Source organism: Saimiri boliviensis, chromosome 20 (genome assembly GCF_048565385.1).
Source record: "Saimiri boliviensis isolate mSaiBol1 chromosome 20, mSaiBol1.pri, whole genome shotgun sequence".
NCBI lineage: Eukaryota > Metazoa > Chordata > Mammalia > Primates > Cebidae > Saimiri > Saimiri boliviensis.
The window spans coordinates 26,741,131-26,760,725 of record NC_133468.1 but is presented as its reverse complement, the minus strand read 5'-3'; the positions used below and the strand labels follow the sequence as shown (position 1 = coordinate 26,760,725).

General features: G+C 40.8%; 1 protein-coding gene across 4 annotated transcripts in view; it reads right to left on the bottom strand.

Annotated features, from left to right (window-relative positions):
* Positions 1 to 19,595, bottom strand: part of SDK1 (sidekick cell adhesion molecule 1) — a 948,273-nt gene that overhangs the window by 194,785 nt on the left and 733,893 nt on the right. For all 4 annotated transcript variants that reach the window (XM_039460606.2, XM_074390484.1, XM_074390483.1 and 1 more), the window contains 2 exons: positions 16,168 to 16,283; positions 13,758 to 13,950 (listed from right to left, as the gene is read on the bottom strand). In XM_039460606.2, the coding sequence (XP_039316540.2) occupies positions 13,758 to 13,950; positions 16,168 to 16,283 (309 nt within the window). The remainder of the gene's footprint in view (positions 1 to 13,757; positions 13,951 to 16,167; positions 16,284 to 19,595) is intronic.

Here is a 19,595-nt window from a genome sequence, read left to right as displayed (position 1 = left end):
TGGCAGGAAATTTATACACAAATCATTCTGTCTTTCTCCTTGATCTGATCTGATTAGAACAATCTGACTGCTGGATCCTCAAGAGCAACTGCTTCCTCTGAGTGTTCCTCCACGGTGCATGCAGCCCCGTGTCTGGCTTGTGCGGGTACCATCAGGAACCTTGTGCAGGCCAGAACAGGACCCTGGGCTCAGGGGCAGGCTCACCTGCCAACCTGGTCCAGAACTCCAGGCTCCACACCCCACTCACAACCCTGAAGGATTCCAGAGGGGCAAGCCAGTGGCCTGAGAAAGTCCCAGCAAAAACAAATTCCTTTCCCGGACGTTTCTGTGCCCTGTGGCCCCCTTGGCAACATGGGTGGGCAGAGCTGCAGAGTTACGCTTGAACACCGGAGTCCGAGCTGGGTGTCAGACCTGGCTGAGCTGCTCGCTGGCTATGCAATGACACTCTCAAAACCTTAGTCTGTTCATCTGTGAAATGGGGAAAATAAAGATAACTCGGTGAGGCAATTGTGAGAATAAAATGTAATAAAGCATGAAAACATGTCCCAGGCACTATGAAAATGCTCCATGATCATCAGCTGCTATCATCATGATGAACCTCTCATCAGAACGTAGTCATTCCTAGGACTACATGGTGGCCACCCCAGAGAAAAGACTTGAGAGTCTAAAGTGTGAGTTAAAAATCCAAGACACAGGCCCAGGTCAGCAAAGCAAACTGTTTGAGGATGTGCGGCCACAGGCGCAGAGCTCCGCCCCACAGGCAGATGGACCCCATCTGTGACTCAGGGACGGCAGGGGCATTCGGTGGTTCTGACTCCCTCTCTTGCACCAGCTCACCGAGGTTTAGAGCAGTTAAAACTGCTCCCATAGCGGGTTCCACAGGCCCAGCCCACACTGTGTGGTGATGGGGACGGAGGAGAGGATGCCTAGCAATCCGGAAGAGACGGGTAGATGTGGTGAAGGCAGTGTTCTCCCGGATGCTGTTACTCTCAAGCCCTGCTGTGTGCCCCCAGCCTGCCGTGGTCTCTCTATAGCCACAGCTGCTGTGCAGGGCATGAGGAGCAGATGGAAAGGAAACACTTTTGGGGAGGCTGGTGTCTTACAATCAAATGGAAGGAAGGGGTGAGGGGAAGACAGACAGTGCACTCCCATTCCCTAAGCCAGGCCCTTTGCGGTGCCTGAAAGTGCCCCTCTGTCCATTGCTCTCAGCAGCAAACACAAACACAGCTGCCCAGGTTGTCTCTGCTTCTCCGCCTGCCGTTCAGGGCCCCACCTCCTCTCTGACAATGCACCCATGCTTATTCCTCCAGATACCCATTCAGGAGAAACATAAATGACAAAGCCAGGGAGGATAAAAGGGAAGGAGGAAAGGGTGGTTTGAAGGCAGAACTGGAGACAAGGGAGGAAAAGAAGAATGGAGAAGAGATGAGAACTCCGTCCATTTCTGCACCTATCAGTTACGTACGTACAGCCTCCATGCCAGGCAGGGAACACTGGTTCCTACTGAAAGCTCCATGCCACACGACTCCCCTAGTGAACCTGCTGGATGGTGCCACACTCAGATCTTTTTAGTGATAAAAAATGCCAGTCTTTCAGCTTAAAATAGGAGAGCATGAAGTCAAGGGTGTCAGTTGTCCTGTTAGAGTTTCTGGGATTCCTACAGAGAAGCCTTACCCCTGCAAAGTCCCTGTTCTGGCTATTGCTAACCTCACTTGCACAAACATTAGATTTTTAGGGTGAATTCCGTACTGAGCACTCAGTTGGTACTTGGACAAAGCCTTCTAAAACAAGTTGTAATTTTCAAAAAATGGTAACAGCCTCAGGGGGAAAAAAAAAACACTCATCTGGATGAAACTTTGAAAAGACTTTACACAGATAAGCTCAAACACTCTGACAAATTTCACTTTTCTAGTGTGGAAGATGGTAAAATAGAGTGGCTGTCAAGACCATCTCATCCTCCTACAATTGTGAGCTTCCAGAAAGACATTCTGACGGATTTTTGAACTGACTTGTTCTTTTTTTCAATTGATGGAGAAAGGAAGAAAGCTTTTTGCTCCTTTTATATTCTCAGTGTTTCTGCTTCCTGGATCCTGCCCAAAGATGCTGTCCTCTAGCTCTGCTGGAACCAGCTGGAAATGTCTCGGCTTAAAATTTATATTCCATTTCCTCTTTACTGCCACCATCCCCCAACAAATTCTCATTTCCTTGGAGCTTTAGAAAAGAAGGCGGGCTGGGTGTGGAACTAACTATAGTACCATCAGCTAGAGAGAAATGGAGTCCATTTCTCCAGCACCCAAGAGTCCAAAGCTTTCTTTACTTTCTTTTTTATTGATACATAATATCTGTACACATTTCTATGGTCCATGTGATGTTCTGTTACATGCAGATACTGAGTAATGGTCAAGCTAGGGTGTTTGGAGTGTCTATCACCTGGAATATTTATCATTTCTGTGTGTTGTGAACATTTCAAATCCTCTTTTCTTGGTATTTTGAAACATACATCACTGTTAACTACTCACCCTACCATGTGACTGAGCATTGGAACTTACTCCTTCTATCTCACTGAATGTTTATACCCATCAACTAACCTCTCTTTATCCCCACCACCCTGCTCCACCAACACACCCCTCCCAGACTCTAGTATCTTTCATTCCACTGTTATCTCCATGAAACTGACTTTTTAAGCTACTACTTATGAGTGAGAACTTGTGATATTTGTTGTTCTGAGGACATTACTGCCCTCCAGTTCCCTCCATGTTGCTGTAAATGACAGTAGTTCATTCTTTCTTATGGCTGAATAGTATTCCATTGTGTATATACACTGAATATTCTTTACCCACTGGTCCACTGATGGACACTTAGGTTGATTCCATATCTTGGCTACTGTGAATGCTGCTTCAGTAAGCATGGGGTATGGGTATCCTTTGATGCACTGACTCCTTTCTATGGATAAATACCCAGTGGTGGGATTGATGGCTCATAGGGTAGTTTTATTTTTAGTTTTTTGAAAAATCATACTGTTTTCCATTGTGACTGTACTAATTTACATAATCACCAAGTGTATCAGAGTTCCCTTTTCTCCACATGATTGCCAGCATTTTTTTTTTTTTTGTCTTTTTAATTCTAGTGATTCTAACTGGGATAAAATGATATCTTATTGTGGTTTTGATGAGTATTTCCTTGATGGTTAGTGATGTTGTGCATTTTTTCATAGACATGCTGACCCTTTGTATGTCTGTTTTTGACAAATGTTTATTCATGTCCCTTGCTCACTTTTTAAATGGGATTTTTTTTAAACTGTTGAGCTGAGTTCTTTGTATATTTTAGATATTAATCTCTTATCAGATGAATAGTTTGCAAATATTTTCTCCCATTCAACAGGCTGTCTCTTCACTCAGCTGACTTTTTCCTTTGCTGTACAAACGTTTTTTAGTTTGATATAGACTCATTTGTCTATTTTTGGCTTTGTTGCCTGTGCTTTTGAGATCTTAGCCATAAAATCTTTACCTACACTAATGTCCTGAAGTGTTTCCCCTGTGTTTTCTTTTAGTAGTTTTATGGTTTCAAGTGTTACATTTCAGTCTTTAATCCCCATCTTGAGTTAATTTTTTTATATGGTAAGAGATAGGAGTCTAGTTTCAATCTTCTGCATATGGATATACAATTTTCCCAACACCAATTATTGAAGAGGGTGTCCCGGCACCTTTATTGAAGATCAGTTGATTGTAAATATGTGGATATATTTCTACGTGCTCCATTCTGTTCCATTGGTCTATGTGGCTGTTTTTAATGCCAATACCATGCTGTTTTGGTTATTACAGACTTGTCATATATTTCAAAAACAGCTAGTGTGATGCCTCCAGTTTTGTAATTTTTGCTATGGATTGCTTTGGCTATTTGGGCTCTTTCTGGGTTCTACAAGAATTTTAGGTGTTTTTTTTTTTGTTGCTATTTCTGTGAAAAATGACATTGGTATTTTGATAGAGATTGCATTGAGTCATTAGATTCATTTGGGCAGTATGGTTATTTTAATGATGTTAATTCTTCTGATCCATGAGCATGGGATGTCTTTCTATTTATTTGTGTATTCTTCAGTTTCTTTCATCAACGTTTTATAGTTTTCTTTGTAGAGTTCTTTCACCTCCTTGGTTAAATTAATTCCTATATATGTTTTTCTTTTATAGCTATTGTAAATGGAATCAACTTCTTGATTTCTTTCTCAGCTACTTCATGATTGGTGTATAGAAATGCTACTGATTTTTGTATGTTGCTTTTGTATCCTGCAACTTTACTGAATTTATAAGATCTAGGAGTTTTTTGGTGGGGTCTAGGTTTGTCTAGATACAAGATCATGTAATCTGCCAAGAGAACAATCTGACTTCCTCTTTTCCAATTTAGATGCCTTTATTCCTTTGTTTTGCCTGACTGCTCTGGCTAGGACTTCCAGTACTATGAATAGGTGAGATGAAAGTGAGCATCTTTGTCTTGTTCCAGTTCTCAGAGGAAAGGATTTTAGTTTTTCCCCATTCAGTGTGATGTTAGCTTTGAGTTTTTCATATATAGACTTTATCATGTTGATGTATGTGCCTTCTATGCCATTTGTTGAGAGTTTTTATTACAAAGGGATGTTGAATTTTATTATATGCTTTTTATGCATCTGTTGAGATGATCATATGGTTTTTGTCCTTTATTCTGTTGGAGTGATGTATCACATTTATGGATTTGTGTATGTTGAGCCATCCTTGCATCCCTGGGATAAATCTCACATGAGCATGATGTATTATCTTTCTGATGTGCTGTTGGATTCAGTTTGCTAGTATTTTTGTTGAGGATTTTTGCATCTGTGTTCATCAGGGATAATGGCCTGTCTTTTTTTTTTGTTGTGTCTTTGTCTGGTTTTGGCATCTGGGTAACACTGGCCTCACAGAATGAGTTAGAAAGAACTTCCTCTTCAATTTTTTTGGACTAGTTTGAGGAGAATTGGCATTAGTTCTTCCTTGAAAGTTTGGTAGAATTTATCAGTGAAACTATTCAGCCCTGGGTTTTTCTTTGTTGGGAGACTTTTTAATTACTGATTCAATCTCATTACCCATTATTAGTCTGTACAGATTTTATGTTTCTTTCTGATTCAAGCTTGGTTATATGTTTTCAGGAATTTATCCATTTCCTTCCTCTATGTTTTCCAATTTTTTGGTGTATAGTTGTTTATAAGAGTCTCAGATGGTATTTTCTATTTCTGTGGTATCAGTTATAATGTCTCTTTTTGCATTTCTGATTTTATTTATTTAGGTCATCTGTCTTTTATTCTTCTTAAGTTTAGCTATTAGTTTATTGATTTTGTTTATTTTCCCTAAAACTCAATTTTGTTTAGTCATTTGTATTTTTTTAAATTGCATTTTAGGTTTTGGGGTACATGTGAAGAACATGCAAGATTGTTGCATAGGTACACACATGGCAGTGTGGTTTGCTGCCTTCCTTACCCTCACCTGTACATTTGTATTGTTTTGAAGTCTCTGTTTCATTTAGTTCTGCTCTGATCTTTATTATTTCTTTCCCTGCACTTATTTTGCATTTGGTTTGTCCTTGATTTTCTAGTTCCTTGAGGTGTATCACTAGGTTGTTTAAAATCTTTCTACTTTTTTTCTAATGCAGGCATTTATTGTAGCCTCTTAGCACTGCTTTTGCTGTATCCCACAGGTTTTTGTATGTTGTATTTCAATTTTCACTTGTTTCAAAAAAACATTTTTTTTTTTTAAAGCCTATGGCACCCGGTATTCCCAGGTGGTCTCCCATCCAAGTACTAACCAGGCCCGACCCTGCTTTGCTTCCGAGATCTGACGAGATTGGGTGTTTCAAGAAATTTTTAAATTTTCTCCTTAATTTCTTTCTTGACCCAGGAGCATGTTATTTAATTTCCATGTATTTGTTCAGATTCCAAAGTTCCTCATTATTGATTTTCAGTTTTATTCCATTGTGGTCTAAGAGTATATTGATATAATTTCAGTCTTTTACAAGTTGTTGAGATTTGTTTTGTGTCCTAACATATGGTCTATATTGGAGAATGTTCCATGTACTGATGAAAAGAATGTGCATTCTGTAGCTATTAGATGAAATGTTCCGTAAATGTCTGTTAGGCCCATTTAGTCTAAAGTGCAGTTTAAATCCAATGTTTCTTTGTTATTTTTCTGTCGAGATGACCTAATGATGAGAGGGGGATGTTAAAGTCTCCATCTATTACTATACGGTTGTCTCTCCCTGTAGATCTAGTAATATTTGCTTTATATATCTGAGTACTCCAGTATTGGCTGCATATATGCTTAGAACTGTTATATCCTCTTGCTGAATTGATAACTTTATCATTATATGATAACTTTGTCTCTTTTTACTGTTTTCTACTTATTTTATCTAGGTGTAGCTACTCCTGTTCACTTTTGGTTTCTGTTTGCACAAAATATCTTTTTCTGTCTCTTTACTTTCAGTCTACATGTGTCTTTACAAGTGAGTTGAGTTTCATGTACACAGCATATACTTAGGTCATGGTTGGTTTTTGTTTTTGTTTTTATCCATTCAGCCAGTCTATCTTTTTGGATACTTTGGTCCATTTAAATTCAAGGTTATTATTGATATGTGAGGGCTTATTCTAGTCATTATTATGATTTCTGGTTGGTTTGTATATCCTTTGTTCCCTTCTCACTGTCTGTCTTTGAGATTTGGTGGTTTTCTGCAGTGGTAACATTTAGGTTTTTTCTCTTCCTTATTTGTGTGTTTGCTCTACTAATGGGTTTTATACTTTTGTACATTTTCATGTTGGTAGATATTTTCCTTTTACTTCAGGTGTGGGAATTCATTAAGCATTTCTTGTAGGGCCAGTCCAGTGGAGATGAATGCCCTCAGCTTTTACTTACCTAAGAAATACTTGACTTCTCTTTCACTTATGAAGGATAACTTTGATGAGTATAGTACCCTTGGCTGATAAGTTATTTTTTTCCCAGTACTTTGAATATATCATCTCACTTAAATCTACTGTTAGTCTGATGGGAGTTCTCTTATAAGTGGCTAGATGCTTTTCTTTTGGTGATTTTGGAATTCTGTCTTTAACTTTTGATAACCTGTCTATAATGTGCCATGGAAAGGACCTGTTTGAATTCTATCTATTTATTTGTGAATCTCTGAGCCTCCTGTATCTAGATGTCTAAATCTCTTGCTATACTTGGGAAGTTTACAGCCATTATTTTGTTAAATCAGGTTTCTGTCCTTTGGTTTTCTTTTCATCTTCTGGGACATCAAAAATTCAAATATTCATTGCTTTATGGTGATTCATATGTCATGTAGCTTTTGTTCATTTTCAGATTCTGAAATTTCTTCTGCTGTCTTATCTAGTCTATTGCTGAAGCTTATGACTGTATTTTCAAATTTCAGTCAATGAATTAATTAGTTCCTGGATATCTGTTTGGTTCTTTTTTTTAATAATACTTATCCCTTTGGTAAATTTCTCATTCATGTATTGAATTGGTTTTTGGATTATTTTGTATTATTTATCTGTGTTCTCTTTGATCTGAATTTCTTTAATATCATTATTTTGATTTTTTTCTGGGATTTCATAATTTCTTTTTCACTGGAATCTGTTGCTGGAGAATTACCATGTTCCTTTGGAGCTGTTATATTTCCTTGCATTTTCATATATCTTGTGTCCTTATGTTGATATCTGCACATCTGGTATAACAGTTGCTTCTTCTAATTTTTTGGATTTGTTTTCATAAAGGAGGGCTTTTTCCTGAAGATGTATCTATGGTGTTGATTGGGTAGGGCACTTTGGCTTTGATTCTGCATGAAGCAGTAGTGTAGTTTGCATATAATTTATTTGGCTGTAAACAGCATCAGTGGTGTCTGTGATTTCCTTAGCAGCTTAAATTGTTAGTAGAGGTTGTGGTAAAGTTTTACTGGGGACAGGGACACCAGGTGAGCCAATCCTTGGGCCCCAGTAGTGGCAGCAGTGGGCTGAGTGTGCCTGTCCTTGGGTCCCAGAGTGGTCTACACAGGTGCTGGTGTTAGCAGGTCCAGACAGGCTCATTCTTGCCATTCTAGGTGGATTTTTCAGGTGATGACAGTGGCTGCAGGGGGCCAACCAGGTGGGTGGGTCTTCAGGGCCCTGGACAGCAGACATGCTGCAGGCTGCCTGCTATAATGGTACAGCAGGTTGGGTGGACCCATCTCAGGTCCCCAGGAGGAGTACTCAGGTGCTGATAGTGGTGGGCCAGGCAGGGTGAACCCTGGATAATGTTGCTCATACTGAGGGAGGCAGAGCAAGCTGGGCAGGCCTGTCCTCAGGACCCCTGGTAGTGTGTGTAGGTGCTGGCTGTAGTCAGTAGGGGTAGGGTGACCCTGAGTCTCCTGGCAGAACACTTGGTAGGAATGGCAGTGGCTACACTGTGGCCCTGCTGCTGGGGAGGTGTGCTTCGGACCCAAGTGGCAGGTATGGGTGGGAGAGCCTGACCTCAGGGTGCTTGGAAGTGGAGTCTGTCCTCAGGGTAAGTGAAAATGCCCAGCAGCCCCACCATTGGGGATGATGGGATCACTGCCAATGGCTTGCACTTTGCCTCTGGGGGCAGCAGCCAGCAGTGGTGGTAGCTGTGGGCAGGGCATGTCAGTGGGGCTCCAGGCTATGGAGATGCAGAGGTTGCCGGGACCCAGGGCAGAATGGTCTGGTGGGGCTGGACTCTCATAGCAGCATGAAGCAGTGTCTGCTTAGGGCTTCAGCATGTGGGGCTCAGTGTGAGCTCCCTCTCTGGAGCAGGACATCACACGCTTTCCCTGTGTGATTCTCTCTAAGTGAGTCTTGGAGCCTGTGAGTTTTGAGGGCCTTTTCTGTGGCTCAGATTGCAGGAATCTGTGGTAGGAATGTGGACTACTGGGGTCTCTCACTTTTCCTTTTCCCACAGTGGGGAACCTATCTGGGTTCCCAGCTGATCCCAGTCCTGGTAGAGCTGCCTCGCCTTACCTCCCTCCTTGCCATAGGTGCTTCCTGTCACTTCTCTACTGAATTCCAGGTTCTCTCTTAGATCTATTTGAAGTGTGGTTACCTACTTGCTGTTTTGGTTCTTCTTTATGAAGGAGGCCAGTACCAAGTGACTGTGGTCAGCTGGCCCCTGAAGCCCCTCTCATTCCAGGCTCCAAACTTTCCTTTTAAAAGCTACACCCCCAGAGCTGACTTCAACCTTACCTTCAGTCTTTTAATGTGATATCTGGTAACAGATGGGCTATTATCCTAAATAGGATGAACAGACTCCCTGCCTATCAAAAAATGATGCAGTTAGAAAATTCTAAAAAAAACTGATATTATTTCCAGTTTTCTCTGATGAGACATAAAATTTACAACTGAAAAGCATAAATAGACATTTAAAAAAATCATTCATTGAACATTCACCAAGATCAACCACATCCTGGGCCATTAAACAAACTTCAACAAATATAAAATAACTAAAATTATACAAAGTGTGTTCTCTGATCATAATGGAATCAAATTAGATATCAATAGCAAAAAGACAATAGCATCTCCAAACACATGGAAATTGAATAGCAGAATTCCAACTAATTCATGGGTGAAAGAGAATATCTCAAAGGAAATAAAAATACAGAGAACTCGATGAAAATGAAAGCACAGAGTATCAAAACGTGGGATGCAGCTAAAGCAGCAAAGAAGCAGAAATGTACAGCACTAAAACGTTCACAATGAAAATGAAGAAAGGTCTCTAACCAAAAACCAACATGCCTACCTCAAGAAATCAGAAAAGTGAAAGCAAAATACACTTGAAGCAAACAGAGGAAAGATATAATAAAGAGCAGAAACCGATAAGGTTGAAAATGAAGGAGACCATGAAGAAGAGAATAAGACCTGGAACAAGAGGCTGGTTCTTAAAAACAAAACAAAACAAACACAAAACAAACAAACAAACATAAAGTTGGTGAACCTTTAGGAAGAATGACAATGTTAAAAAGACAGAAGATACCAATAATCAATATCAGGAATAAAACAGGACATCACTACAGATCCTGTAGCCGTTAAAAAGGTAGTGCTGCAGATATTTTCATACTCACAAATCTGAAAATCACCAACTACCAAAACTCAGCCAAGATGAAAGAGACAACCTGGATAGTCCTAAAAACCATTTATAAATTGAATTTATATTAAAAATCTTCCTAAAAAGAATTCTTCAGTCCCAGAGAGTTTCACTGGAAAATTCTACTAAACATTTAAAGAGAAATTTACACCAATTTTACACAGTCTCTTCCAGAACATAGAAGAAGTGGGAATACTTCCAAACTTTTTGTTTGTTTGTTTGTTTATTTGAGATGGAGTCTCACTCTGTCACCAGGCTAGAGTGCAGTGGCCTGATCTTGGCTCACCGCAACCCTTGCCTCCTGTCAAGCAATTATCCTGTCTCAGCCTCCTAAGTAGCTGTGACTGCTTACATGCAAAAGCCCTTCACCAAGTACTAGCAAAATGCACCACCATGTCCAGCTAATTTTTGTATTTTTAGTAGAGATGGGGTTTCACCATGTTGGCCAGGATGGCCTTCATCTCCTGACCTCGTGATCCACCCACCTTGGCCTCCCAAAATGTCAAACACATCTTGAGACCATATTACTCTGATTCCAATACCATACAAAGATAACACAAAAAAAGAAAACTACAGATTAATATCTCTCATGAACTTACATCCAAAAGCCCTCCATCAAGTACTAGCAAGGTGAAACCAACAGCATATGAATAGAATTATACACTGCAACCTAATGTAAGTACACAAAGCTGGTTTGACATTTGCAATTTAATTTAACCTATCAACAAACTAACAAGAAAAACCAGATGATCATATCAAATGATGCAGTAAAAGCATGAGAAAAAAATTAACATTTATTCATGTCAAAAATTCTCAACCAATTAGTAATAGTGAGGAATAACTTCAACTTGATTAAAAAAAATCATCCTTAACAGTGAACAACTGAGTATTTTCCCTCTCAGGTGAAGAGAAGGCAAGTCTGGTCTTATCACTTATTCAGCATAGTACTAGAAATTCTAGACACTGCAAATCATGCAAGAAAAGGAAACGAAACATATACACGTCCAAAAAGAAGATCTGGAGGAAGGTGGATGTGGCTATAAAGGAACCTGGATGATTTTTGTGACTTTGGAAACATTCAAGATCTTGATTATCATGGTATATACACAAACCTACACATGTGACAAATTGTACAAGTCTAAACACACACATATGCACAAACAAAACTGGAGAAACCCAAATCAGATCTGTGAATTGTATCAGTGTCAATATCCTGGACATGATACAATACTATAGTTTTGGAAATGTCAGCTTGGCAGAAACTGGACTATAAGTACATGGTTTAAATATTATTTCATATAATTGCATGTGAATCTGTAATGGTCTCAATAAAAATTTCAGTTAAACATGGCTGAGCATGGTGGTTCATGCCTGTAATCCCAGCACTATTAGAGGCCGAGGTGAGTGGATCATCTGAGTTTGAGACCAGCCTGGCCAATATGGCAAAACCCCATTTCTATTAAAAAATGCAAAAAATTAGCCAGGCATGATGGCCGGCACCTGTAGTCCCAGCTACTTGTGAGTATGAGGCAGGAGATTGCTTGAACCCGGGAGGTGGAGGTTGCAGTGAGCCAAGATCCTGTCATTGTATTCCAGCCTGAGGAACAGAGCAAGACTCTGTCTCAAAAACAAAAAACAAAAAGAATGAAAAAACCTCAGCTAAACAAAAGCATAAAGCAGAGAAAAGGCAGAAAGGCAGAGTATGGGAAGAACTTCTGGGATGAATTCACAGCAGCAGCATGGCTACTTTTCATTTTATCTTCTTTGGTGAGGAGGGGTTGTTGGTCTCAGAAGGTCAAGAAATTCATGTTTTATTCCTCACATATCACTCACATGACACAGATCTTGAGTCAATGGTGAGATCATTCCAGGATTGTGTCTAGGAGAAAGCTAGGCTGCCAAGGGTCAAGGAGAACATAAGGTGTTCAAGGTCAAAGTAATGGTTACACTGAAAGGATTGGGGGCTATTCTGGCAGCTCCGTGGGCAGCACAGTCAGGAGATGCCGATTTTGAATGAAGAAGACCTGAACACATTTGTGGGTGGAGGGAAAGCATTCAATAGTAAAAAGATCAAAGAATAGAGCCATGAAGAGGGACAGGGGAAGAAGGGAACAGGATGATGGAGGACGCTTAGAGAGGCCATACTTCATCGTTTGAGAGGAAAGGGGAGAGAGGCAAGGGCAAGGACGTGGAAACAGTGGGTGAGGTGGGAAGGTGAGGAGTTCATCCTGGTGGCCTTGGCCTCTGCCGATGTCACCTGCTGGGAGTACAATAAGGCTAGGGGTCCAAGAATGGGGTAGAGCAGCACGGGGTAGAGCTGGTGACCCGCGAACTCCAGTAGAAACAAGTTCAGAAGGCTGAGCCCATCCAGCACTGGGGGAGAGACAAGCAGCAGCTCTGGGTGACTTAAAAAAAAAAATTATCCTTGTTTTAACTTTCACTATAGAGGGAGTAAAGACTCATGGTAGAAATTAGAAAATACAGAAAAATACAAAGTAATCTGTAAAAACGACTCATAATCATACCACATAGGGATAGCAAGTATTAAATGTGTGTGGCATATTCCTTCCATGGACTTTTCTCCATTCATATTGTTTTCATGTGGTATCTTTTGAAAAAATTTGGATCTCACAGTTTTGTATACCATTATTTCACAATGTACTATCATGGCCATTTTCACTCACAATTTTTGATCTTCAAAGTTTTGTTTTTTCAACAACTACAAAATATTTCTTATATTGCCATTCTATGCTTTTTTCCAATCCTCCCCATCTGGAACATTTGAATGCTTTTCACATTTTTTTTCTGACTACAAATAACTGTAACAAGCTGCCTTGTATATAAATCTTTGTGTGCATCTGTGATTATTTTCTCGGGGTAACTTCATTAGCTAATGTTTTCCAGATGTGTCAGCTGGCCTGCAAGCAGAGAAGGCATGGGTTCAAACTGACCAGATGTAGATAATGCAAACTCATGGAGCTTAGAAGGGCGTGGGGGAAAAGGATCCTAAGCAAGGGTCAGGGAAGAATGGGCTGGGAGGCATCAGGAAGATCATGGAAGGAGGTGCAGGAATTAGAAATTGAGATTTAGGTGAAGAGCAAGTTCAGCAAGACCAACGGTGTGGCTGCACATCTGGAACTAGACTCTCCACCTCTGTCCCCAGGTCAAAAAAGCCATGTTCTATTCCTCCTGTGTCACTCATTTCACACAGACTTGAGTCAATGGTGAGATCATTCCAGGAGAGTGGCAAGGAGAAAGCTAGGCTGCCAAGGGTCAAGGAGAACATAAGGGGTTCAGTTAAAGCGATGGTTAGACTGAAAGGAAGTTGGGGGATATCCCGGCAGCTCCAGGGGCAGCACAGTCGGGAGCTGCCGATTTTGAGTGAGGAAGACCTGAACACATTTGTGGATGGAGGGCAAGGATCCAATGGTAAAAAGATTGGAAGGCCACAGCCATCCTCTGCCAGGTATTACCAGTACTTTCTGATGACCGATCTCCTTGGGTGAGCTGACTGCAAGCACTCTAAGAATACAGGGCTTCCTCATGACCCACCCCTGCCCTTGCCTGATTCTGGAAGTCACAGCAGTGCACACCTCTTTGACAACTGACTTAATGAGACATGCAGAAAGGAATACTCACTGTCTTCATGAGTCCAGACAAGCTGAGGTGTGCTTGGAGGCCCGTCCCCAGGGGTGGTGAAGCACAGAACCGAAGTGAAATAGGCAGTGAACTTCTTCAGGTTTGTTATGTGCCCGTGGTGGACTCCATGGAAATCTGGGGCAATGGTGACGACAGTGACAGCCTCAGGGGCATCTGCTGGCCATGCTAGAAGCTGAGATGGAACAGGGTGAAAAAGACATCCCTTTTTCTGTGGCATTGCTCCACATACACTTCAGTAGCAGAGTTTTATTTTGCAATGAGTATGTCTTGTCAAACATAAAATCATAATTAAGAAAGGCCACAAATCCTATGTCTTATAATAACACTTCAAAAAAGTTGAGATAAAAGTATAGTTTATAGGTTTTTGTTTACAAATATATATATTCACATGTATTTTATATTTGTATTTATAAATAAAATAGCTACTTAACTCATGTTGGAATAATGGATATGCCTTCAAATCTTCACCCTCTCTTCACTTAAGACATTTAAAAATATATATAATATATACTATATATACACATATAATACATATGTATATATTATATATACACATATCTAATATATACTATATATGTCTACATATCTGTATATATACATATATAGTATATATTATATAGACATATATATATACATATATAGCATATATTATATGGACATATATATATACATATTTTTGAGACAGAGTCTCACCCTGTCACCCAGTCTGGAGTGCAGTGGCACGTTCTTGGCTCATTGCAACCTCCACCTCCCAAGTTCAAGCGATTCTCTTGCCTCAGGCTCCTGAGTAGCTGAAACTACAGCTGTGTGCCACCACGCCTGGCTAATTTTTTCTATTTTTAGTAGAGACCGGGTTTCACCGTGTTAGCCAGGATGGTCTCGATCTCCTGAACTCATGATCTGCCTGCCTTGGCCTCTCAAAGTGCCTGAATTACCGGCATAAGCCACCGCGCCCGGCCATACATATGTATTATATACACATATATACTATATATTATATATACATATATACTATATATAACATTTTAACAGTTAAGAATAAAGATGAAACCATCTGTTAATTCAGCTAAAACAATGCAACAATGAAACAACACAAACATTTTTCTAGAAAGCACCTACTCTGTCTCAAAAAAGGCATGAATAATTCAACAGGAATAATCTTAATTATTTATAATTTATATCATACTAGTTTCGTGAAAAGGATTTTAGAAAACTGGTTACAGTTTTAAAGAAATAAAGTATATATATGCATCCTAAGGAAAGCTGTTTTAATGTTTTGGCAGCATTACGTATGTGTGTGTGTTTTAATTCCTTTGACGTCAAACATTTCTAGGATTAATTGGGTCTGAAAGTTGACACGCTGTGGGACGCCAAGGGTATTCACACAGATCAAACTGACAACAAAGTCATCACACGAGCACCGCAGCCTCACCGATGAGACTTGACAGGAGAGGCAAGAAGGCAAAAGCATCTGGGTGAGCAATATAATTTTCTTTCAAAAAAGCTTCTGGCTCTGAATACTTCTGAGGAGAAACAAAAGGCAGGGTAAATTTCCAGCTACTCCTGCCTTTCTGTCAGATGAATAAGTGTTTCAGCAAGTTGAATCAAAATGGGGGAAAAAAATGAACCGTGTGCCTGAGGAAGCACACCCTCTGAATGTGAAATAACCAGGTATGAAAGCAAATGAGATGGAATCCCTTCACGTAAAGAGCTTCCCTGGTTTACTGGCTATTAAAGATTAGTGGATGTATTGCAGCTAAATCAAGGTGGGCTCCCAAATCCAATCAGGAGAAGTTGATCTGAAAGGGAAGATCAGCTGTTCTTTTGGAAGGTGTATCCGGGCACATCAATGAAGTTAACGCACTCCGGTAATTAAGACATAAGAAGTTGGATGATGGAAATGTGTCTATATGTGTCTAATTCAGTCTGGGTGGGTAGAAACAACCGGTCTCAGTTCTTTAGACAGAGCTCTCCCTGAAGTAGCAAGGGAGGAGAAGAAATATCTTCTCTCGATGGAAATATCCCTTTGCCGGGGGCCTGTGTTCTCCTGAGAGGACCTGCTTCTGGGAAGAAGTGATGTGTGCAAATAAATGTTGATTCTAATCACCGAGACAGGACTCCGACTGGACATTTAAAAATGAATGGCCTTTCTCATAAGAAATTGCTCACTTATGTATGAACCATACTCTTGATAACTAAGATTTTGAGTTTCTGAACCTGTAGAGCTGATGCCAAGAGTTTGGATAAATGGTGATCTCCCCAAGGTCCAGATACTCTGTATCTTGATGCAGCCAGCTCTTGACGCACAGGAGGGGCTGCCTCCAGCTGCATTGCACAGTGGATCCAGACAACGACAGCCGCCCACAGGCCCTGAACCCAGGCCACATACCTTGTATCCCTGGTTTATGCCGTTGATGAACTGCTGAGGTGGAGGGTTCCACAGGAACTGAATGGTGGTGGAGTTCACGGCTTCCGTCTGCACGTTCTGCGGGGGCGCGGTAGGTACTGTGGCACAGTGGTCATTGACGACAGCAGAATAAATGGCAGGCAGCAGCATGGGGAGGAGAGATGGAAAGGAAACCCTTAGCTGCCACTCACACTCACAGGCAATTACCGCACTAAGACCAAGGAAGTATGATAAATGTTTTGGGAAGCTTACTGTGGCATTACAAAGAAAGAGAATGGGGCTATTTTTCATTTTCTCTTGCAGAATTCTTTAAGGCATAGGCAGAAAAGTGGACAAGAGCATCCTTTCATTCTACAGATGAGCCTTTCCTATAGTTCCAAGATGGACAGCAAGCAAAGCTTGAATTTCTTTTTCAATGATCAGATATTTGAGATCAAGGCAAGTTTTCATCTAGAGATCCTCCCTCAATATATACCACTCTGTTTCCAGCTAAATTGTTCATTACATGGAAAAAAAAAAAACAAGCAAACAAAATCATCACCCTCCTCCCATATACACTGTTAGTTATCCATTTGGAGGCAAATTTCTCTTTGTCTGTCAATGGGGACAATCATTTTTGGATTTTCCATGGTTTGTTTCTCTTTTATAGAACAGCTATTGAATCCAGTTATACACCTGCCAAATGACTGCCTTCAAGGAGTGCCCTTTCCAGGGGACATGCTCGTGTAACTTTAAGAGTGAGATGCTCTGCAGAGCAGTAAACTCGCAAAGGGCAGGTGCCTGCCTTTGGCCTGGGAGGGCGGGAGGGCCTCATCTGGACTGTGTTTGGGAGGAAGGGTGGCCTGTGAGGGGTAGGGTCTTGAGAAGGACACTTTCAGCTGGGGGAGCCGTGGGCAAAGGCAAAGTGCTGCCAAGGAGCCTGGCGAGGATGGGTGCGTGGAGAGCGCAACTGGATGTGGGGAGGGGGTAAGCGGGGTGCCGGAGGTGCACGGGTCTCACTGGGATTGCCTATCACACCCAGCAGCATGGCTGGTCACTTATATATAAGGCAATAGGGAACTGCAGGCCTTCCGGAAAGGGCAGTGGGCAGGGATACCTTCTTCAGGATGGGAGCCCCAGGGACCTGCAGAGAGAGGCCAAGCCTCCGCTGCACCATCAAGGCTTCTACTGGGTAAAAGGAAAGTCCTCGCTCTTCGGGTGCTTGTTCTGAAAGTGAGGCACGGAAGCCCAAGGGATCCAGTGGATCCACGTAGAGAAACAAAAACAATTGTCTTCTTGGCCCAGAACACATGTGATCCCATGTGGTCCTGGTAAAAATCACTACATTTTTCTGGGCTCCCTTCCCCAAAAGCCCATCTCAGGCAGAGATCAAACAAACATAAACTTCACCAAGCCCCTCAAGTCTTCCCAGGTGTGCAGGAGGGCCCTCTGTCCCCAACCACTGCTGTGATGCCCCTCAGTCCCCTCTCTAAGTCACCAGGAAACTGCCCTACCTGCCATCCAGTAAAATGTGTGGGTTAAAAATGGACACAGGGCTTCCTGTGCCTGGGATGCTGAGCTTTGCAAAGAACATCACATCCGCCTAAGAACAAGACTGAATGAAGTGCAAAACAATAACTTTTCCTGAGCCCACAAGGGAGCTTCACTTGCGCACCAGCCAAGTGTTCAGAAATACAAGGAAAGATGGGCCTCTCCAAGGAGTCAGGATGGGTCCCATTTACCCGTCACAGAGCGCGGGAGGAGGAGACAATGGAAATTCACCCCAAATTCTCAGTAAACGGCTGAAGGGTGAATGTGAGCTATAAGAGAGGACAGAATCTTTGGGAGCTACAGACATACAGCATCTGGAGGAACAAGACGAGGACTACGTGTATTTCTTGGGTGATTTCCAGCAAGCATTTGAGGACTAAATTAAACTGATTCTAAAGCATTACCCTGATACCAAAATCAGAAACAGCCACTGAAGGAAAACTATAGACCAATATCCCTCATGAACACAAGTTCAAAAAATCCTCAACAAAATATTAGAAAATAAAATTCAACAACATGTAATAGTCATAATCTAGCCTGTTCAAGTGAGGTGTATCTTATATAAGCAAGGCTGGCTCAAGATGCGAATAACAAAGTAATTCCTCACATCAACAGAATAAAAAAGAAAAACATATGAACATCTTAATAGATTTAGAAAAAGCATCTGGCAAAATTTAATAACCAATTGTGGTATTTTAAAAAAGAAAAAACCTCGCAGCAAAGCAGAAATTTAGAAAAAAATTTAAACTTTAAAAAGAGCCCCTCTAAAACACCTAAAGCTAACATCTTATTTAGGCAATAAAAACAGAAAATAGATATAAGTTTAACAAACTATGTGCAATACACTGAAAACTACGAAACACAAGTGAAGGAAACCAAATGCCTAATTAATACAGAATCATATCACATTAATGGACTGGAAGAAAACACAGTAAAGAGGTCAATTCTCCCCAAACTGATCAATACAGTGACTCCAATCCCAATCAAAATCACAGATACACTGCACTTCATCCTGGGTGACAGAGCAAGACCCTGTATCAAAACAAAAACAAAAACAAAAACAAAAACAAAAACAAAAACAAAAACAAAAACAAAAACAAAAAAAAACTCAGCTAGATGTTTCTTAGACATTGAAAAGGTGATTCTAAAATTGATATGGAAAAGCAAGGTAACTAGAATAGCCAAAGCAAGTTTTGAAAAAAAAAAAAAAGGGGACAACCTTTACTGTCTGATTTCAAGACTAACTATAAATCAATAGAAATTAAAACAGGGTGTTACTGGAGAAGGGGTAGACACATTGACCAGTGACAGAGAATACAGGCAAGAAATTACACATGTATCACTGGCTTTCAATAAAAACACAAAGAAAAGATAGTAATTTCAACAAATGGTACTGGAAATATTAGACATTCATTCACAAAATAAGACAAAATCTGGATCTATACCTCATACCATTTATAAAACCTAACTCAAAATGGATCAAAGGCTTAAATGTAAACCTATAATTATAATACTTCTAGGAAAAAACAGTTGTGACATTGGGTTAGGCAAAAGTTTCTCAGATACAATACCAAGGACATAATCCATAAAAAGAAAAAAAAAAGAATAAATCTGACTTTATGACAGACATCTGTTAAGAAAATTAGATATAAATAGGAATTTTCCAGGCCACAGACTGGGAGACATGTGCAAGACAGATAACCAATGAAGAACTTACACCCAGGTCAGGTGCTGTGGCTCATGGCTTATGGCTATAATGCCAGAACTTTGGGAGGTTGAGGCAGGAGGATTGCTTGAGGCCAGGAGTTTGAGACAAGCTTGGGCAACATAGTGAAACCCCATTGCTACAAAGAATTACAAAAGGCCAGGTGCTGTGGCTC